Below are 22,581 nucleotides of genomic sequence, written 5' to 3' on the forward strand. Positions count from 1 at the left end.
AAATGATTTTTATTTTCCTCTCTTGGAATTATGCATAATATCCATACATTTTGAAAACTTTCTAATCGCATGTAAAATTGATCTGCAGGAGAAAAACGCCTGAGAACATGCTGTTACATAAACGTACATATTACTGAGGGTTGCATCAATCCATGCTGTAGACATTCTCAAAGATTTTGTTATTATGCAGACTTTAATGAGATATTTAAAGTGTCATGTACATTATAGTGGAGAGGCGGCAGAGCAAACTCGCAGTCTGTGATAATGGCCAGAATGTGTTCCGATTCCTTCGCAAGGCATTGATGTTTTCTTAACATATTCACTTGAGGAAAAGTCAGAACCTTGCTAAAAAAAGCAATTCTGATATTCTGATGCTTGTTTCAAAAGCTCTGAAACCTCATTACAACTTTCTCTGTGTGACAAAAGAGTATGTGAAATTACTGAAATGAACATTGTAGTTCAAACTTCATTTTATAATTTATGCTGGTATAACTGGTGTCAACTTGACTGAAGTGCGAAATGCACTAACATAGTATAGAATTTTGTTTTTTGCCCTTTGTATTAAGGACAAAGCTGTTGAACGTGAGCGGAAGCCTGCTGGGAAATGATAAGCATGTTGTCAAACAGGTTTTCTGGGCTTCTGTCTGATTGCAACATGCCATTGGAAAGCCATAAATGGTTATGATTTTTTTTTTCCAACTTTAACATGACTGTACACATTCCATTCAAAAAAGCATGAATGCATTGAATCATGTTAAATTCATGATTATCACGTTGTGGTGGACCATTTTTTTACTGTGCTAAAGCCAACATGAATTTAACATTAACTTATTTTAGTCCTCTAATTAGTGTGCGAAAAGATTCGATTGTGAAAAAAATTGTGGCCGTTACACACCAGAATGGAGGCAGACTGAATGTGAGTTTGATAAAGCTATTGCAATCTGGCTTCTTAAAGCGATTGTTCACTCAAAAATTTCTCTCCCTCATGTCGTTACAATCATGTATGATTTTCTTTCTTATGAAGAACATAAGAGAAAATATTTGGAGAATTTTTTTGGTGTCCATACAATGGAAGAAACTCTACAGAAAGAAGAAATTCCACAGAAGAAAGCAAGTCATACAGGTTTGGAACAACACAAGGGAGAGTAAATTATGAATGAACTATTGCTTTAACATTATTCAATAACCTGTGCAAACTTAAGAAACCTCAACAGACAAGGAAAGTAGTTTCAGAGATGGAGCAAGTTATGTTTTGATTAAATATTACAAACAAATAACTGATTTTGTAGGAATAACATGCTCGGATGAATTATTCGCTACAAACAAACTGATGCTAATTATGAATTTATATCGACTTTCACGACAAACCGCTAGTCGTGAAATCCTTCATTCATAACACTTCCATTCCGAGAACACACCTGAGCTCACCCAAACAAAGGCATTAAATTCTAGGAATCTAAATCAAAAACAAAGGCAAGAGTGTTTATAAGAACAGGCTTTGCAGGAGGAAGGAAATCGATTGCAGAAATCAATGCTGGACTCCCTCTAATGGTAGACTTATCTGTCACCGAACACGGCTCGCTCTCCGCCAGAGTCTCAACCAGTGTGCTAGCTGTCCAGTAGCTCCACAGCTTCTGTATTGTTGCACCGCTGAGCCAAGGTTAAGGCAGTATATCCTTTCGAGTCCTTTATTCCCCGCTGTGCATTATTCATCAGCAGGGCTTTGATGATAGGGATGTTGCTGAGCTGGACGGCTAAATGCAAAGGAGTTGCCTGGCTGTTATTTTGTGCGTTCACATTGGCTTGATGGGATATCAGCTGCAGCACACTAGGGAAGCAGCTAATATTACAAGCTAAGTGGAGGGGCGTCCAGCCGTTATCCTCGGCCAGGTTAGGGTCAGCCCCTGCTGTTAGCAGCACCGTCACCACCTTCTCCTGCCCATGATGGCAGGCAAGGTGCAGCGGCGTCCAGCCATCTTTCCCTTGGACGTTGACAGAGCCATGGTGCTCTTCCAACATAAGGATAGTCTCCGGATGGCCTTTCAAGGCAGCCAGGTGCATGGCTGTCCAATTTTGATAGGTTCTGACGTCGGGGTCGAGTCCTTTATTCAATAGGAGTCTGCAGATACCCGTGTGACCCTTCAGAGCAGCAAAATGAAGGGGACTGTAGCTTTGCTCATCGACTGTTTTCAGATCAGCCTCACTATTAACCAGCAAACGGACCACCCTGAAGTGCCCCTCATCTGCCGCTAAGTGTAGGGAAGTGGACTGAAGGTTATCCTGTTTGTTGACGTCGGCTCCGTTTTTGAGCAAGATCTTGGCGATGTCTACGTGGCCATAAATGCAAGCCACGTGAAGTGGTGTACGGCCAGACTGGTGCTCCTGCTCATCCACGGCATCCAGATGCAGGAGCAAGATTCTCACAATGTAATCGTGGCCATTCTGAGCAGCTAGATGCAAAGGCGTCCAGCCGTCCTTCTCCTTGGCGTCGGCTCTCGCCTTGTTCTCTAACAAAAGGCGAACGGCTCTGTCATCGCCAGTCTGCACGGCAAAATGCAGCGCAGTCCACTGGTCGTCATCGCTGAGGTTGACGTCAGCCCCGTGCTCTGTGAGCAAGCTGCAGATGTCGTAAAACTTGTGCAGAACTGCAACAATGAGTGGTGTGTAGCCTTTCACACTCTGGCAGTTCACAGGGGCTCCTAAATCCAGGATCCTCTGCACGCTTTCTTTGTCCCCACTTGCCACGGTGTGATGAAGGAGAGTATTGTTGTCTTGGAAGAGCATCGATACATGCTCTTTTCGCAAAACACTCTTAAAGCTCTCAAAGTCTTTTCTTACAAGCAGAGAGTGAATGCTATCATCTGTAATGAATAGGAACAAAATGGGATGATTGACAGCTTTATATACAGTAAGAGTGCGTTAAGTTTTGTACAGAAAGCACAAAAGACATTTGACTGTGAGGACAAAATACTTGCCTGAAGAGTCAGCTATTTTCTTTGACTAATGGAGAGAAAGCAAAATTGAATTCATGTTACATCTATTGTGTGACTAACAACAATTTTGTTGACATCAGAAATTGCAAAAATATAAAGTTATTGTCATGGATTTCAAAAAGTGTTTGCATGCAGTTTTTGTTGTGCTGATCGATATGGCAGTAAGTATGTTTACATGTAGCCTGGTCCTTCCAGACTCTCCTACATTTCATTTGTACAGAGAGTCTGGCCACTCTCCATTGACAAGCGTTAAAGGGATAGTTCACCCAAAAACGAAAATTTGAAGTTTTTTCTGCTTACCCCCAGGGCATCCAAGATGTAGGTGTCTTTGTTTCTTCAGTAGATAATAAATGAAGATTTTTAACTCCAACCGTTGCGTCTATCAGTCGTATAATGCATGTGAATGGGGTCCAATTCTATTAGAGTATAAAAAACATGCACAGACAACTTCAAATTAAACCCTGCGGCTCGAGGCGACACATTGATGTCTTAAGACACGAAACAATCGGTTTCTGCGAGAAACCGAGCAGTATTTATGCTATTATTTCATAACCATAGCCATAACTTTCTGCGAATAAGGTCAAAATACTGACGCGGTCATAGATATATACATAGATGCCTCGTTAGTGCCTGCGCGGATTGGTCGAATGAGGAATCTACGTATATATTTCTATGATCGCGCCAGTATTTTGACCTTAATCGCAGGAAGTTATGGCGATCTGGAGAGCTGATGACATTCGTCTGATATGAGGTGAAATAATAGCATAAATACCGTTCGGTTTCTCGTGTCTTAAGACATCAATGTGTCGTCACGAGCCGCAGGGTTTAATTTGAAGTTGTCTGTGCATGTTTTTTTTTACTCTAACAGAATTGGACCCCATTCACATGCATTATACGACTGACAGACGGCAAAGGTTGGAGTTAAAAATCTTCATTTGTGTTCTACTGAAGAAACAAAGACACCTACATCTTGGATGCCCTTGGGGTTAGCAGAAAAACATCAAATTTTCGTTTTTGGGTGAACTTCCTTGAAGGCGGGTACTCTGTTGAAATGTTGAAAAACTATTGGATCTACACAGAGCCACTCTGGATCTGTCATAACCAATCGCTAACGTTTGGTCATGACGCATGTCATCTCAAACTAGCGCACGACATCAACGTCATCGTTCTCAGCCACTCCCTCTGTTCGCTGATTGGACCGGTTAAAATTTGATCTGAGAAAACCAGAGAATCTACAGCAATCCCAGACAGAGTACTGAAGGAAAATGAAAACTGAGCGGAAGTACGTAGGAGGGCGGAGCCAGGCTAGTTTACATGTGCAGTTATAATCAAACTACAGTGCTTCTTTTGCATACTTGAGCTATAGTCTTTATCTCTAAAAAGTTGAAATTATTGAAAATATACACAACACTAACGCCAACTGTAGTTCGATTAATGTGTATAAATGCTGGATGAAGTCAAGTGATTTCCATACAGCATTTTTTTTTTTTTTTGCATATTAATATTTTACGTTTAAAGGGTTAGTTCACCCAAAAATGAAAATTCTGTCATTAACATGCGTTCCATATAAGTAAGAACATCTTCAGAACACAAATGAAGACATTTTTTATGAAATCTGAGAGCTTTCTGACCCACGATAAACTGCAACTGCCACTTTCAAGGACATTTGAAAAAGTACTGTCGTCACACAAAAAGTATTGTCATTGCTTCATAACATTAAGGTTGAACCACTGTAGTCACATGGACTATTTTAACGATGTCTTTACTACCTTTCTGGGCCTTGAAAGTGGCAATAACGTTGCTGTCTATGGGGGCCTCTCGGATTTCATCCAAAATATCTTAATTTGTGTTCCGAAAATGAACGAAGGTCTTACAGGTTTTTCACGGGTTTGGAACAACATGAGGGTGAGTAGTTAATGGGTGAACTAACCCTTTAAAGCTTTTCTTAAAATGTTGCCAACCCCCCCCAAAAAAAAATTATTAAAGAAAATGTGGAAAGCATCCACAGATTACTCATGCGAACACCTTATGTGTAGTGTTGTCTAAACATGCACTGGATGAGTCACTTACGTTCCATACCTGTTCAGGCAGACGCTTTCTTATCTCACCCCTTGAAACCGTGTCTGGGATTTTCAGGACTTCACTGAGGACTTCAGTTAACCGAACGATCTCTGCATAAAAATGGAGACGATGCAGCTGAATATAACATTGGGAAACATTTTTTTCTTATGCCTTTTTTCAGGGCTTTCCACACAAGAGTGAGCAAATGGCCAGCCAATGATTGACAGCCTTTTAGCTACTCTTATGGAGGAGCATCTTAATTGGCAGTGTATAATGCTAGATAAAATCATAGCGCAGGGGACATAACTGTGCTAATCACACTGCATTTTAATAATCTGATGTACAAGATTAATCATATTCAACTCATTATACAATACAACACTTCAACAGAATTAGCAGAAGCGTATTAAACTAATGCTTGAACACAAACAGTGAATATTAAAATTCCTTATCGCTCATTTAATTAGAACTTTTACTGAAGGTGACCTGATGAAGATATAATTGCAGAGGAACTGAGAGGTTGATAAAAGGTTCATTGCTCATTGTTATTTCAGAAGGAACAACACCAGCGAGACAGCTGAGCAAATGTCTACTGAGACTTCAGGAATGCATTCTGTCTGTATGTAATCAAGCACTATTATAGTTCTCATTAAACTGAAACAAGAACAAAAATTAGGTTTGTTACCACAGAAAGGAGGTCGTTGGCTGCAGTCTTGGTGCCAGCATTGCTGCATGACACCGATCATGTCCTCGCACTCAGGGGGCTTGTCCTCGGGGATCTTCTCTACACCAGGCCTTTTTCCAGATGACACTTTGATTAATATTTCTGTCATAGACAGACCTGTGGCAAGAAGAAAAGAACAAATTGCTTGGAGTGTTATTTCTGTACTAAAAAAACTTCAAATAATGAGTTTAACAAAACAAACACAATTGTGCTTCAAGCACTCTCATAACAAACATAGAGTAAAAGGCATATGCTACGAATTCGGTACCAAAGGGGCCTGAAATGCATTTTCTTTAATAAATGGTGGGTGAAAGGTGCTTCAGAAATGTTGACTGTCATGTTGTTTTTTGCAATCATGTTCTCAAAATGTTTTCAAAATTAAAAATTGCAAATGTAGCTTACAAGAAGCTGCCACTCAGAAGGGACTAACTAGTTCGAGACCAAATGTTTGTAGGTATAAACTTATATTTTCCATAAATGAAAGTCTTTCTTTTATTGTTATTTTTTGTCTTGCAATGACTTGGGTTGAATGACAAATGCAACATTAAAATTGTGGAAAGTGGCAAAATTAGGAACAATTTATACCTTGATATGCGCGCAGTTGAGTGAGAATTTCCCACATAATAATAGAAATGCTGCAAAGTGAGAATGGTTAGATGTTTATTTCATAACTCATAAAATGTTCAATTTATGCACATACTGTAATGTTCTTTAAGTTATGAACTCTCACCTGTACACATCATACTTCGTTCCGGGTGGTTCAGGATTCTGTGTAAAGGTCTCTGGAGGCACATAGTTTATGTTTCCTCGAGCTGTCAGGTGTTCAATAAACTCAGTCTTACTAGAGAACTCCTCCCATTGAACAAGGGCAAAATCTGAAATCTTTAAAGAGAAAATGTAGTCTGAAACGGCAACAACACTCCGAGGTTTTAGGTTATATTTTAACCTAAAATGTTGCATATTATGTCGAAAGTAACATTAACCAATAATAATAATAGCTGTAACTAATGTTATCATATACAACCTTGTTGTAAAGAGTTAGCTCTCTTTCCTGTAGGAAGTCTGAATTTACCAGAAATGACAAATGCATTTGAAAACAAGTGAAATAGTATCTGACTCACCTTTACGTGAAGATGATCATCAAGAAGAATGTTAGCTGGTTTCAAGTTTAAATGAAGGATGGGCGGTTTCATGCTGTGCAGAAAATTCATGCCCATCGTCATCTCATGGATCATTTGGAACTTCTTGGGCCACATTAAGAAATGATTGCTGAGAAGGTTATCCAAGGATCCCTTTTTCATATATTCCATCACTAAAGCAGGTGGGTCTTTGCTTATTCCATAAATGGAGATTAAATAGTTGAACTTCATTCTTCCAATTTTGGACATCTCTATCATGTTCCTATTGGGTCATAAAATATCAAATAATTGATAGTAAAATAATATATAGTATGTACAAATATGTTATGTAAAGAGCATATACATTTAGATAATACAAATATATTAAGAACTACAAAAATACAGACATATATAAAAAACATACAGTATGATATATGCATTTTACATTTACTCCTGTCATTATGGCAACCGCCAACTACTTACAACTAACTATTTAAAGTATAACTTCTACTCTCAGGTGTAATTGTACCTGTAATCTTCATTGGCCGTTGTCTTCAGGGCACACGTTTCCCGCCAGACTTTAAGCTTCACCTTATAGACTCGACCAAACTTGCGCTCAACCACTTTCTCCCAGTCATTTTCAAACTCGTCCTTTCTAAAATGAGTAAATCTCTCCAGGCTGCCATCGCTGAAAGAATCCTGTACACTGGAATTAGAATCCTGTACACTGGAATTAGCTGCTGTCATTTTGTTTTCCAGGCTCAGGAAAGAAAGAAAGACTCTGCCCTTCAACATTTCTTCTTGGCACACAGAAACCAGGTCAAGGAAATGCATACTAAACAAAAAGGTCTGCTGGTTTTGGTGGGAGGAGTCAGAGCACTGATTATTAGAATAGAAATGCAACAAAGCCAGTTTTGAATGAGTTACACAGGTGAGTTTGAGAGATTCATGCGGGATACCTGAAACTGGATATACCTGCTTCATGTTTCTACATAACAACAGGGATTGCCTCATAAGGCAAGTGTGCATGTTTGTTGTTGGGGAGGCAGTTGCATTTGATTTAATATAGGCTAATTCAGTGGCATGTCCAAAGATATTTGATGCTGAATATTTAATGAAAGTGTTTTATGATTAATTCTATTACAGCTTAACACTGTTTTATCAACATAACCCAATTTATAAAGTGCATGTCACATTTGCATTATAATTAATATTGTTCTCTGGAAGTTTTTCCGACTGTTCATTAATCTCTCAAGCACTACCTCTAAGCACATTAGCAAAAACCTGTGAAGGGAATGTTATTCTAAGTCAAAATGTGATGCAAATTAACCTTTAATGGCAGGCTTTCAGAAATAAAGTAATAATATTAATAACAGTAATTAACAGTCAAGCAGCAAGCAGTACTTTTGAACCGAGGTGACGATGCCATGCCTCTTCAGCGTTCTTGTAAGGCTTCGAAGGAGAGACTTGGCATGCAGCCGCTCCAATTCAGGCTTTATCCACCACCCGAAGAGACACTTCATCCTTTAAGAGGTGCACAAAGCCAACCTCCACCTTTCAACACGAATACAGAATCTGTTGAATTTCTGCTTGGGTATATATCGATGCAAGGACCAGATTCACAGTCAAGACGTGCCATTATGTTCTACTTTGTAATGATGCTATAAAGGTGCCTGTAATTTTCAAGTGTGCGGTGCGCAAAGCAATTGAAACGGTTGTAAATGACCTTTTACCACTAAAGATAATGCAATCAATAAGCTAATTACCTTAATTATTGAGGGAGTAATTACGCAACAACCAACCACAAGTGTTTCTAACAGCCTATCTCTGCCCTTTCAAAGATTTATTATTGAAGCTTGTTTCTTTCTAGTTCTGTGACATATTCGCTTGGATTCCCGTTGGGTCCATTTTTGATTGTACTTTCAATTACAAGAAGCCATTATGTTTTTTATTAAGGGATCTTCAAGACAAGTGATCTGCTTTGCCCCAGGTTGTCTCAGCCCAGCGGTGGGAATTACATAGAGATGCATCTCAAAGGCAATGTCAGCTTGTTACTACTTAATTGCTTCTTTTTTTCATCCAACAGCGATTATTTGAGAGGGAAACACAAAAATTGAATAAGCAGCTGAGCAACATATCTAACTTTTGTGAGCGCTGGGGTAGTGATACATAAAGATAAGCATTCATGTATGTCTTTGACATAGCACATCCAGCATTTAAGAAAGGTAAATGTCAAAACAGCTAAGAAAGTAGACAGTGGTAGGATGAACAACTCAACAGAGGGTTAGGATAGTTCACTCAAAAATGAAAAGCTGTCATCATTTACTCACCCTCGTGTCATTCAAAACCTTTGTTCTGCAGAACACAACAAAAAAATTTATTTTGAGAAATGTCTGTTTTTTTACTCATACAATGATAGTCAATGGGGTCCAATCTTGTTTATTGCCAAAATTTCGAAGGCATAAAAAAGGTCCAGTAGTGTAGTGATGTATGAAGCACCCCAGCAAGCAATTTTACGTTTAAAGGGATAGTTCACCCAAAAAATTTAAATTCTGTCATCATTTACTCACCCTGAAGTTGTTCCAAACCTGTATGAGTTTCTTTCTTCTGCTGAACACAAAAGAAGATAGAGTGAAGAATGTTTGTAACCAAGCAGATAGAGCAACTATTGACTACCATAGTATTTTTTTCCCTACTATGGTAGTCAATAGTTGCTCTATCTACTTGGTAACAAACATTCTTCTAAATATCATCTTTTGTGTTCAGCAGGACAAAGAAACTCAAACAGGTTTGGAACAACTTGAGGGTGAGTAAATGACAGAATTTTCACTTTTGGGTGAACTATCCCTTTAAAAGACGTCCAATAGCCGTCCAAACACAGCCCTGACGTCTAGGCTAAAACAAGGACAAGTTTAGGCTGTCAGTGAAAATTTAATAGACATCTAACCAAAGAAATGAAACCAAACACCTTGTAATCACTGTTGACTTTGCTTACATTATGGGATATCATACATCTCGCAAGTTATTTTGCCAAAAACGACATGTAACCAAATTCAGGGTTATTTTGGCTAGAAGTGGGTTACTCATAGCCGGACTATATTGGATCTATAGTTAACCGAGACGGTGATGGTCACTTGCTGGGAGTTCTCACACTGAAGTCTCTTTCAAACCAATCAGCATTCTGGACAATCTGCGTGAGCAACTTGAACCCATTGCAAAATTTGTGTGGGGAAATCTTTTGCCCTCAAACGAAATTCCCAATTGCATGGATTCCTACTGAAATTACCGGATTTCGTCTGAGGAAATTTGCCGAACAAAGGTAAACGACTGCACTTTTCATGAGGGTGAGGTATGTGAATTATCCCTTTAAATAGCAGTGACAATATTTACTCATTTACTCAGTATTCACATTGAAATGGTTAATTGGCTTGTATTTTTAACATCTCTAATTCTCTATTGTAATACTCAACGCTTGGCACTATGATGCAGAATAAACAAGTATTCAAAAGCACTTTGGGTTACTTTTAACAATGTCGAGAGTTTCATTCGTTTTCCAGTGCAGCAACTAAACATAATGATGAGCGATTCAAAAACTGTCAGAGAATGATTAAGTGGTCCATGCAGATTTCAGTCCTGTTGGCTGGCTTGCAGTGAGCTCTGTTCTGTTAGCATTCACAAAGGCCCCTGGACCAGCAGTAGGCAGACCTTTGTAGACAACGTCTGTTCCCAATCCAGACAAGCAACAGAGCCAAGCACGTTAGCAAACAGCCGGCCACTGAGCTGATAATCACCACTATGGCTTCAGTGTCATCTGTACGGCATTAACAAACCAAATCAGACCGACAGTTTGGCTGAAATATCTTCCCATTAGTTTGTTTTCATTACCCCACCAGAACAACTTGGCAATACATTACCTGCTGTTTCAGAGGCTGATGAATTGTCAGCTCCTTTCAAAACAGGGCCGAAGGAAATGCGGTTTCCCGTGCTGCTGAAGATGGCCCTCGATTCCACTCCGAGCTGAGCATTTCGACGCTGCACACACTGCTGAGATGAGAAATGGATAACCAATAATGTCATCATCCTGAAATCAAGCCATTATACGCCGCAGAAATATATTCCCTGAACTTCTGCATACTTTAAACTTGTTTACAGACTCTGCAAGTTATTCTGTTAGCCTACGAACTGCCGACTACTTCACTTTCTGTCTTGCAGTGACAGAGAAACAAGCGGCGGAAGATCATTTATTTAGAATCTGCAGGCGCTGTCATCAAAAGAGGGAGAGTAATGAAAAGTAGAAACATTTTCAAGAGAAATATTGAGACCTCTTCAACAGTGATAAATGATCCCCGTGTTTTCATCTGTGAGGCCGGGTTGAGACTCACCCTCTCGCACTCAGAATGGTTCCTCAAGCACACACTCAGGTCACAGTGCAGGTAAGCGGTGGAGTAATTGATCATCTGGAAGAGACTGATGGTGAAGCTAGCCCTCTTTGACAGGACGCTAGGAAGCAGTCTAATGCCATGAGGCTCTATAGGCAGCCTGAGGGAGTACAAATCAAAGAGACGCATTAGCTCTGATAGCACACAAATTACTAAAATAATGAACTTGACGAGTGATGCAAACAGAGGTGAAATGTCTTGAACTAAAATGACAATTAAATCCTGTGGATGGAGTGCAGTATGCAGATACTTGATAGTTCTATGTTCTGCTATTCATCTTATTGATGTTATTGTGAACGAATTCATGCAAACATTTAAAAAAAAGATCTTGCAGTGAAATGACAAACTTCTCTCTGGTGATGTGTGCCGGACTTCTCCAATTATTCGGTCCCCATAAACCCTGCACCTTTCTGTCTATCGACTGAAAGCTCGCATTTAGATCTGCCTCCATCTAATCAACATCCTATGTACAGAACCAATACTGAACCAGGGGCGTAGATTTAATCTAACAGTGGGGGGGGGGGGGGGGGGGTAGATAAAAGATAAAATTTTAGCAATAAAGATAAAATTTCTCAAGAACAATTTTTGAAGGGGACACAAATAATCTTCCGCGATCATCTTGTCTGTCAGCTGTTTGCTTTGCTCTCTGATGAATGAAATCCGACTCCTGCTGCGTTTGTGCTGTGAGTCGCGACTCTCGTTCGGCTCGTGCTGTATTGAGCAGAAACGTTCAGTTTTTAATCGTTGTGTCTGTTCTCTAACTGAACTAAATGATTTTATTACTATTTTATTACTATTTTTATTTTTTATTTTAACGACGGTGGCCAGAGGCAGTGCTGCGGTGGGCAAGTGATGTTAACGGTGTAGTCTGATCACCAGTAACACAGACTATCGCAGCAAGCCTAATCTGTATTAAAGAGAAAAGAATCACTTCATCTGATGTTTAAAGTGAATAAAATAGCCTTGACAGCTACTTACTGGTGTTTCACAACTGCAGGCTGAAGAGCTTTGTTCTCTCCCCAAACTTTGTGGTTCAAAATGTTTCTAAACTTAAAACGAAGTTTGTATTGTTTTACTACTTACACATTTATTTTAAGTATGTATCATATTATTTACAATACTCAGCAGGGGGGGTCCTGTCCCGAGCCCCCTGCACTGTCAAGTTCTGGACCATTATTTTAAAAAGGAAAAGGATGTTTTCACTTTAAAATAATGGTCCAGATCACTAGCAATCCTGCAAGTAACACTTGAGTAATTACTACTGCATCTTATGACTATATTCAGAGTAAAAAAGATGATTGATTACGTCTCAGACAATAGCAATATCAACTTTATTTATATAGCACAATTAAGACAACACAAGTTGACCAATGTGCTTTACAATGTCACACAAAAAACAAGCGTCAGACAGGCAAAACACATAAAATAAAATTGTCATTAAAAGCTATTGAAAGCAGATGCGTTTTGAGTTGTACTTTAAAATCCTGTACATCTGCTACAGCAAAGGCGCGACCTCCTTTTTGACTCAGATGTGTCCTAGGAATTTTGAATAACTTCTGAGTCGCTGATCTCAAAGTTAGTCCAGTCTTATATTCAATTAAGAGATCTGAGAGACAGGCCGGTGCGAGTCCATGCAAGGATTTGTACACCACAGAAGTTTAAAATCAATCCTATAATAGACTGGAAGCCAATGCAGGGAGACCAGGGTAGGAGAAATATGGTCACATTTTTTATACCCATTAAAAGTCAAGAAGCAGAGTTTTTAACTTTTTGCAGATGAGAAATAGATGACTGACTAATTCCCTTATATAACCCATGCGATAGTCAAGTCTTGATGCTATCAAAGCGTGAATCGCAGTTTCCAGACCTTTAAACATTAAACATGATTTCATCTTAGCTAGATTGCGTAAGTGAAAGAAACTTGAGTAAGTTACTTTAAAATGAAAATTACCCCATGATTTACTCTCCCTCAAGCCATCTCAGGTGTATATGACTTTCTTCTTTCTGATGAACACAATCGGAGTTATATCAATAAATATCCTGCGGCTTCCAAGCTTTATAATGGGAGAAAGTGTAACGCCTCTCACAGTTCAAAACGCTTACGCTACATTCTAGTGATCTTGATCGGTGCAGATCTAGAGGAACAGGCCCCAATATTCATTGCCATGCTTCTACAAGTCAGGATAATCACAACAATAATGTTGTGATTAGTAAATAATAAGTAATTCTTCATAATCTGTCATAGTTAGTTGATAGTTATTAATGATGCTAATCTCATTCCGTTATTATTGAGTACCTAAATAAGGAACTACCTCAGTCCTAAATTTGATATTACTTACTGGTTCCATATTATTAAATAGTAGTAACTGAAGTGTTAATGTAGTGCTACTCATTTGCCCTGCATTACTTCCTGCATAGTAACCTATCAATGACGGACCATTATTCTAAAGTGTTACCTAAAAGTGTCTAAAACTCTTAGCCTAGAATGCACTAAGCCTCGCTGTATATGAGCACACTACTTGCATTTGTTTTACTTTAAACAGTATATAGTGCAGAGGTATGCAAAATGGGAAGCACAGGCTTCCTTCCTCTGAACCTTTATCAGCTGTTGTTGATGTTCCCCAGAGTAATTTACAAAAATGAGTGGTTTATACACTTTTGTTATCTTTTATATACTTCATGCATTGTTTCCTTATCAATTTTATTTGATGAATCACTACCTCCCACGTCTCCCCTGATTGAGAGACAAGTTTGCTCAACAAAAGCACATTACTGTACTTCCAAAATATTGAATTTTGAAAGAATTTACCTCACAGATGGTCGTTTTGATAAAAGGCTTAGTACACAAACCCACTGTGCTGTCTCTGGACATTAGTGGCAGTGTGTTATTGGCAACAGAGTCAAGACACTCACAGAAAGTGAATACTTCACACACCAGCAGGGAAACAGACATCAGCAGTTTACTGTACTGCTCTAACCACACAACTTTCCGCTTGATATAGGCACATGCTTTGCCCAGGATATTTATAGCTTTCTCAAGTTAAACAGTTTGAGGGAATGTTTCTTGGCCAATCATTATAATGCTGTTCCCCTGTGATAAGGTGACCAGTTAAAACGTAGCTGAGTCATATAAACAGGAACTAATGCTGATGTATTAAACCTTCACATAAAAAAAACGAGAAAACGAGATGGGATCCGTATAATCCAGCCATGCTCAGACCACGTAGCTGATTTGGTACCATAATGTGAAATGTGGCCTGGTTCGAGGGCACCATGTGATTTGAGTTAATCTAAAAAACCTGAGAGGAGCACATTACCTGGAAAAAATGCAGCAGGTGGTGTTAAATTCATCAAGTCTGCCAGTGGGCGAGAGGCAGCAGGATTTTATCTCTAGGTTCACCTGGCTGTTATTTGTTTTGAGGCTGATGACGACACGCAGGTTTCCTAGGGCAGGGATGAGATCTCCGGGCATGATATCTCTCTCCAAGTTCAGACTCATTTCTGCTGTGTAGTTGCCAGTGCCGCAGATATCATCAGAGATTTGCGCCAGACTGGAAGAAGACAATCAGAGACGGTCAAAATCCAATTGAGTGCAGTGAAAATTAATCATGTTGACTACAGTTTATCACCATTCTGGCATCTCTATAGATTGCATCTGTACTTGTGGGGCTAAAGTTTATTCACTTCCATCCACAACAACAACAACAGCCATACTTCTTTTGGAAAGAACTAGTGGAATTTTCGAGGCAAAAAAAAATTGAATTGTTTCAAATAGTCCACCAGATAAGACTGATGCAAGGAGGACACTAAAATGCGTTAATAGTTATTGATGAAATAAAAAAATTGATGAAAATGTAAAAAGTGATCAGCTGACTTAACATGAGTAAACCCGTTGCCTTAAAATTATTAAGTAAATAAACTTCATGCGCAATTGAAAAAATTAAGTTGAGTTAAGTGGAATTGTCAAGTTCACACAACTTTATTTTTTCAATTACGCAATAAACGTATTACTTAATTTTAAGTCTATCTATCTATCTATCTATCTATCTATCTATCTATCTATCTATCTATCTATCTATCTATCTATCTATCTATCTATCTATCTATCTATCTATCTATCTATCTATCTATCTATCTATCTATCTATCTATCTATCTATCTATCTATCTATCTATCTATCTATCTATCTATCTATCTATCTATCTATCTATCTATCTATCTATCTATCTATCTATCTATCTATCTATCTATCTATCTATCTATCTATCTATCTATCTATCTGCTTATTGATCTAACACAGCATAAATGCTAATCAAATTGATTCTGTTCCACATTCAAAGTGATTGAAGAGTTCTGAGTCATTACCCACTGAGAGAATCAGATGATATAACCGCCCTCTTCCTGTTTATTACCGGCAGGTCTGACACAAACTCAGTAGATCTCCCTGAGTCACTTTCAGCAAATGGAGTGGTGGCATGTGAAATATCTTCACTCCCTCCCCTGAAGTGTAATGAACCATTGGGGAGCAATTGTTTCTCTGTACTTGAGAAACTCAAATCCGTGAGGAACTTTTCCCCAGTAACAGCAGACAGCGCAGTCCGCCCCATGTGTTTTTGTGCATCATCTGTTGTGCCTGAATTGGACATTTCATCAGATGGAAAGTTCGATTGCGTTGTTTGTGAATGCTGATTTACCGTTGAGAGAAAATCGGTCTGGTCTTCAGTTAAGGTCGAATGCTCTTTATGCAACACATTCTGCATTTGAAAAAGAAACAAAGGAAAAGTTGTTCCATTGGATGATTCAAGGGGTGACGTGTCCAGGGCCCCTTCTGGACGTGCTGCAGCTGTTGTGTGCCTACTGATGCCAGAAATACGGCTGGATGTCATATTCTGAGGATGCTCCTTAATATCCGATAAATTTACAAACATATGATGTGATAAAAGTGAATTTTTGTGGTTGTCTTGTCCACTTTTTTGCGCTGAAGGTGAAGCAGATGGGGTCAAACGTTGTTTAAACTGTGTATTCAAGTGAACAATGGGGGAAACAGATGTGTGAATTGGGTGTGAAACAATCTTGTGCGGAATTGCCGTCAACAAGCTTTGATTCATGTTTACAACTGGGCGACTGTTCTGATCATGGTGTTTCAGAGTTGTTGGTTTAACCATGTCATCTCTCTTTTTTAAGTACGACTCAATCTGAAGTACAGATTGTGTTTGTGGTGTTTCTGTGAGAAATACCTCTCTAGGGTGAGCTTCAATGAGCCGCTGGACTGATGGGATACTGCTAACTGTGTAGCTCCCGAAAAACAGATTCATAGTCCCTCTTGGGTTTTTAAGATCTTGTTGTTTGTCGCCTAACAGCAACCCAATCTTTCCAGTTGTCAAAGAGTGATTTAAAAAGGCGTACTCGCTATTGCTTTTCTTAGCGATGGACAAAAGTTTTGAGATAACTTTGGCATCGGTTGTCACAGCATTTTGTGACTTACCAAAAGGTGTCGGTAGCAGAAAGGACTTCTTTTGCGGAACTGCACGAGCGAAAAGCGAGATGTCGGTAAAAGACATCCAAGGTTTTAAAAACATAGTTGTTGTAAAGAAGGTCTTTGTTGTGGATATATTGCTGTTAGTAAATGGGACCCTAAAATGTGACATGTTTTTGTTGCTTGAGTTCATATTTGCCGTCTCTGATATGATGTATGGGACTTTTTGTGACACATCATACTGTTGGTTTTGGTTAGTAGAGTCGAATTTAGTGAAGTTTTCCATATTTGTGAATCTCTTCACAGTTGCAGATGTAAATGAAGGTGGAATCGATTCACGAGCTTGAACTGATACAAAAGGCTTTAATCTCTCTGAGGGGAAATGATTTAGAGGCTTTTGAGGCTGATGATCGTTCACTTTGATGACATGAAACACATTCTTAAGCTTTGTCAGAGGTGGAAGAGGCACTGCCGTAGACGATTCATCAAACTGATTGAGGTGTTTTGAAGTGTCTTCTTGAGGTGAAAGGGTTCGGAGAGCGGTAAGTGAACTTTGAGTCTGTTTCATGAACATTCGCTTATTTGCTATAGTTGCTTCCTCAGCGTTGGTAAATGAGGCAGTACTAAAGGCTATCAATTCACTCAGCCGAACTGGAAAATGATCAATTCTGTTACGTTTCTCTGTCACAGAGATATTAGATGTTCTGGCTTCTTTGATACAAAGATCTGACGTTTTGAGTAGAGAAGAGTTTTGAGTGACCAAAGAAAGGTCACTTTTATTCAGACGATGAACGAAACTGTTTGGTGAGGTTTGGAGCGTTGGATTAATTTGACGCTCTTTACTTGATTTGCTTTCTAGTCCATCCCTCGCTGAGACAGTTCTATGCACAGAGTCAGATATCAACCGCGAGGCCACAAATTGTTTTGTCACATGCAAATCGCCAGAAGCTGTTACCATGTTTGAAAAATAATTCAGCGTGGTTGCGTCTGGAATCTCTGTAGGGGTCAGCTTTGAAGCAGAGAATGAAAACATTGAGTCTGGGTACTTTAGTGACACCCCGAAGGGTTTTGGTCCATTGGTGCTGGGATTTTCGCTGCTTTCTGTCATTTTATTAACTATTACTTGGCTGGTTGATTTCACTTGTAATGGAGCATCAAGGATCAATGAACTTGGTGAAAGCAGATTCTTCTGTTCTTTTGGCTCATGCTCAGATCCATTTTTTGGATTTTGACCAAGCTCAGCAGTTAAAGGCCCTAAACCCTGCAAAACTGTAAAATGCATAATGGTTGAATGATTCTTATTCAAAGAAGCCTCTTCGGTACGATTCAGAGAGTTATCAGCTCTAAACGACTCCAGAGTCCAATTTTCATTCTTGTTTTCACCCTGCCTTTCCACACTCTCGTTTGGCTCCCCAAGGTTATCAATTACTGCTGGATCAGAGGCTGATACCATGGGAATGTCATTTGCAGGCGAAGGAGTAATAGACTCCAACACTCTTTGATTCTTGCTTTCCAGTGAAGCGTGGAAAAAAGCTGAGATTTTTTCCCTGCCTTTGGACAGATGAGCAGCAGGCATCATGGTGTCATTCATCATAGACTCAAATTCAGCCTCAGCTGAGGGATGAAGCCTTCCCTCATCATTGGAGATCAATGAGAGGTCTCCTTCGGACTGAAACGGCTTTGCTGCACTGCCATCCTTACCCGTGGAATGTGAACCTGTACCATAAGCTAAGACAAAGCTTAACCCATTTGAGGTAATTGCATCTTTATCAGTGGTTGTGGTTGCATTTACTGTACTTGAGTGCTGCCTCTCATGTGGTGTATGGAACAAATCTGTCCCCGGAGAACTGATTACAGCCACAGTCAGGCGATCAGGGCTTTCGGTGGAAACTTTTACACCGTTGTCACTGGAGCTGTTTTGCTCTTCTGATGGCATAGTTATTATGAAGGTTGCGCTCTCGGTTTGCAGGGACTGAAAGCCTTGCAGGCCCTCCTCCTTAGCACTCACTGAAAAAAAGCAGAGTTGCAATTTTGCTTGTGAGATGGCTCATAAAATACACATAAATACCTATATAGTATAAACAGTTTGAGAGGTATTAAAATTTTACGACTGAATACTGTATATATACTGTATATATATATATATATATATATATATATATATATATATATATATATATATATATATATATATATATATATATATATATATATATATATATATATATATATATATATATATATATATATATATATATATATATAGTTTAAATTATTGCATGCATAAGGATTGTTCCTTAACAGTACAAACACCCTATCTAATGAATAATTCAGTGCTCTTTATTAGACAGAAATGTGTTATATGTTTTGGGAAATTATGCAATCTCTGAATAGTTGTAAACGCTGGACAGAAGCACAGAACTGCACACATAAGAACAGGTCCATAACACTGTATTGAATTGAAACATTTACCTTGTATCTAATCAATAGAGTTCTTATATTGACATTAAATATATTAAAGAAAAAAAATGTAATACCTAATTAGTGGGTATAATGTGCAAGTCTCAAAAAAATTATTATATGTTTTTAATTATATATAAAATATCAAATACTATATATAAAAAAGTATAAATTACATGTGATTAATCGCGTCCAAAATAAAAGTTTGTTTACATAATATATGTGTGTGTACTGTGTATAATTGTGTATATTTGAATACACACACACACACATATATATATATATATATATATATATATATATATATATATATATTAGGGATGCACCGAATCCAGGGTTCGGGTTCGGATTCGGCCGAATATTGGGCTTTTTGACTGGGTTCGGTTTCTGCCGAACCTCAGAATTTTTTTCCACCGAACCCGAACACTAGGCTTGCACTATGCGCGCCCCGCTGGTCGAACGTAATGACGCCGCTGTTGAAAGTGAAAATGGAACTCATGAACAGAAAACGTGGCAGTATACTTTAAGTCAAAAGAAGGCGATTCAAGTTGAGCTATACGCGTTCAATTTGCAATGCCGATTTGTCTCGTGATGACCCTTAACAACAGCCGCTGTTATAACATTTGCATATGAAACATCCGAGAGAATAGGCTACGAGTTGTGCATGAAGGAATCTACAGACAGCAGCCAAAATGTATTTTATTTTACCTTGCAAACAGCCTATAGATCTATAGATCAGATAAAATATAAATAAAATTAATAAAATATATAGGCCTACACTAAATAATTTTCACTTAAATAATTACCAAATTAAGATGACAAAACGAAAATACACTGAATCCGTAAGCTTTGAAGAACCGGAATTAGGTAAATAGGTAGATAATATAGCTACTATATATCTTTACATATACTATTCTCTTAAAACCATTATTTCATTATTTTTACTAACTTAAATAATGATTCATCCGCTAGGTTGCACGTGAGGGGGAAAAATAGGTTCCTTCCACTTAAGAGTTGAGCTCTTTTTATTTTAATATATCTCTTTACATAAATACTATTTTCTACTTTAAAAAAAAATAACTTCGTTATTTTACTAACCCAGTGTTTAGTATGTGAAGCTGTTTCACGTGAATATTACCACAGGAGTGAAGCACAAAGCTTTATTTAGCCTAGAAAGGAAATAGCCTAATGGTCAGAGAGCTCTTTTTCATTCTGCTTTGTGATCTGGATCTGGTCACTCGATTTTCCGTGAAAGGCCTAGTCCATTTTATCCCAATGGACATGGACATCTCGTTTCTTTTCCCAAATCTTCACTCACGTCGCGCCCATGTTCGCAGGGGATTATAAACGTTTCTTCCTTTCGTTTGCTTATAATTAAGTCTATTATAACTATTCACATCCTTTACTGTGGGAAAGTATAAAAAGCACTGTAAGACGAATACCTTTTTACTTAAAATTGTATTTAACACAGTTTGTTCTTGTTATTAAACTTGGTAAGGCGCGTCAAGTTTGGCTTATTTGAATAGCGCATTTCACACACACACACACACACACACACACACACACACACACACACGCGCGCGCGCCGGTGATTTTAGTTTCGTTTTCTCTGGCAGTGAATAATCAAAGATTGCCTAAATGTCTTGACCCTGTGGAAAATAAAATCCGCTCTTCAGACCTTTTAAAACAAGTGTTGCTTTGCAACATCAGTAGAATATATGAAGACGAAGATATTCAAGAAGGTGTCTATTCAGTGTCCCATTCCTCTCAAAGCGCAGAGCGGTAGGCTATATGACGCATCTTTGCGGGGAAATAGTATGAATCAAATATTTTTCTAACTAATATTTAATTTTCATATATTCTTGAGGTTACCATTATTTACTAAAAATCGTTTTTGTTTTATAGGATGTAGTGTGTTGTTTCACTGACGGAAGTGCTAAAATAAACACGCATATGGATGTTTCAGCCTCAAATGATTTCAAAATGTTGGCTATATATCTGGCATAGACATATATGCATTAGTTACATTCTCAATTTAATTTACAGAGCAATCCCTGCTAAGTTTTTAGTTTAACTAATACTATAGAAGAGGATTAGTGTGTGTCGCACACAACAGACTCGCAACGGGGGCGTGGCATCACGATGGTGGCACTCCATCTTGATGTCGGCACAACCCTAGCGCGCGCCACCTGCGCTCTCCGTTGGGTTGTTCTTTGAAAGGACAGAGGACGACTCGGGGTAATTTTTCTATAAACCATCATGAAATAGCGTCGAGAAGAACATACACGACAATGTTTACTTTAGTAAACTTGACCAAAACAGTTAATGGCATCCCTACACTGCTGTGGACGAATTGTTAACTTCATTAATGTGTTTACTGTGATAATGGACTGCGGATGGGAGTAGGATTCGGTATTCGGTTTCGGATTCGGCCGAATCTTAACCAGTGGATTCGGTATTCGGCCGAACCCCAAAAATCTGGATTCGGTGCATCCCTAATATATATATATATAAATATTAAAAAAAATCTTAACTCTATACATGCATGTGTGTGTATTTATATATACATATTATTTATACACAGTACACACACATATATTATGTAAACACAAACTTTTACTTTGGATGTGATTAATTGATGTAACAGCACTCTCTCTCTCTCTCTCTCTCTCTCTCTCTCTCTCTCTCTCTCTCTCTCTCTCTCTCTCTCTCTCTCTCTCTCTCTCTCTATATATATATATATATATATATATTATTTTTATATAAAAAAATATAAAGAATTGTTACTTTTATAGTTTGTAAACTACAACTGTATTTTATAAACTATAATATCTTTAACTTTATCTCTAACTTGACATTTACTGTGCTGATCACAGCAGTTATATGCTCCAGCAGTTATTGAGGAAAAACTTAGTGTACATACCTGTGAGTCCAAAAATGAAAAATATGTAACCAATCCCCATACTTAATCTTCTCTCTCGGTTTATTTTAAGCAACGCATCCATAACATCATAATGAAACTATATTGAGATGCACTACACAGGATACTTTCCCAACAGAGCTCACAACAAACTCTCTGAAGGAGCCTACTGTGAGCTTTACCTTCCTCTCTTGTCATTTATAAGTAGATTAGATTACTGACACGTGAACAAAAGCGAGCTGAGAAAATGAAACAGATTTCAGCGTCGGTAGAATCCCTCATCATCCTCATCGTGTTTGACTGTGTATAAGTTTTCATGCGCGCATCGGCTTGCGTGAGCTGCAACGATATCCGAGTCATCCATTATTAAACAGATCCAGATAAGACTCA

General features: G+C 38.5%; 1 protein-coding gene across 1 annotated transcript; it reads right to left on the reverse strand.

Annotated features, from left to right (window-relative positions):
• On the reverse strand, positions 1-7,712 carry ankk1 (ankyrin repeat and kinase domain containing 1). The gene is made up of 7 exons (XM_079823418.1): positions 7,426-7,712; positions 6,900-7,179; positions 6,509-6,660; positions 6,364-6,413; positions 5,740-5,895; positions 5,048-5,164; positions 1-2,861 (listed from the first exon to the last, which is right to left on the reverse strand). Exons 1-7 carry the CDS (start codon positions 7,689-7,691, stop codon positions 1,609-1,611), a joined length of 2,274 nt encoding a protein of 757 aa, XP_079679544.1. The 5' UTR covers positions 7,692-7,712; the 3' UTR covers positions 1-1,608.
• Positions 7,713-22,581: the final 14,869 nt, after the last annotated feature.

Source organism: Gobio gobio (genome assembly GCF_949357685.1).
Source record: "Gobio gobio genome assembly, chromosome: 8".
In the NCBI taxonomy this organism is placed as follows: Eukaryota; Metazoa; Chordata; class Actinopteri; order Cypriniformes; family Gobionidae; genus Gobio; species Gobio gobio.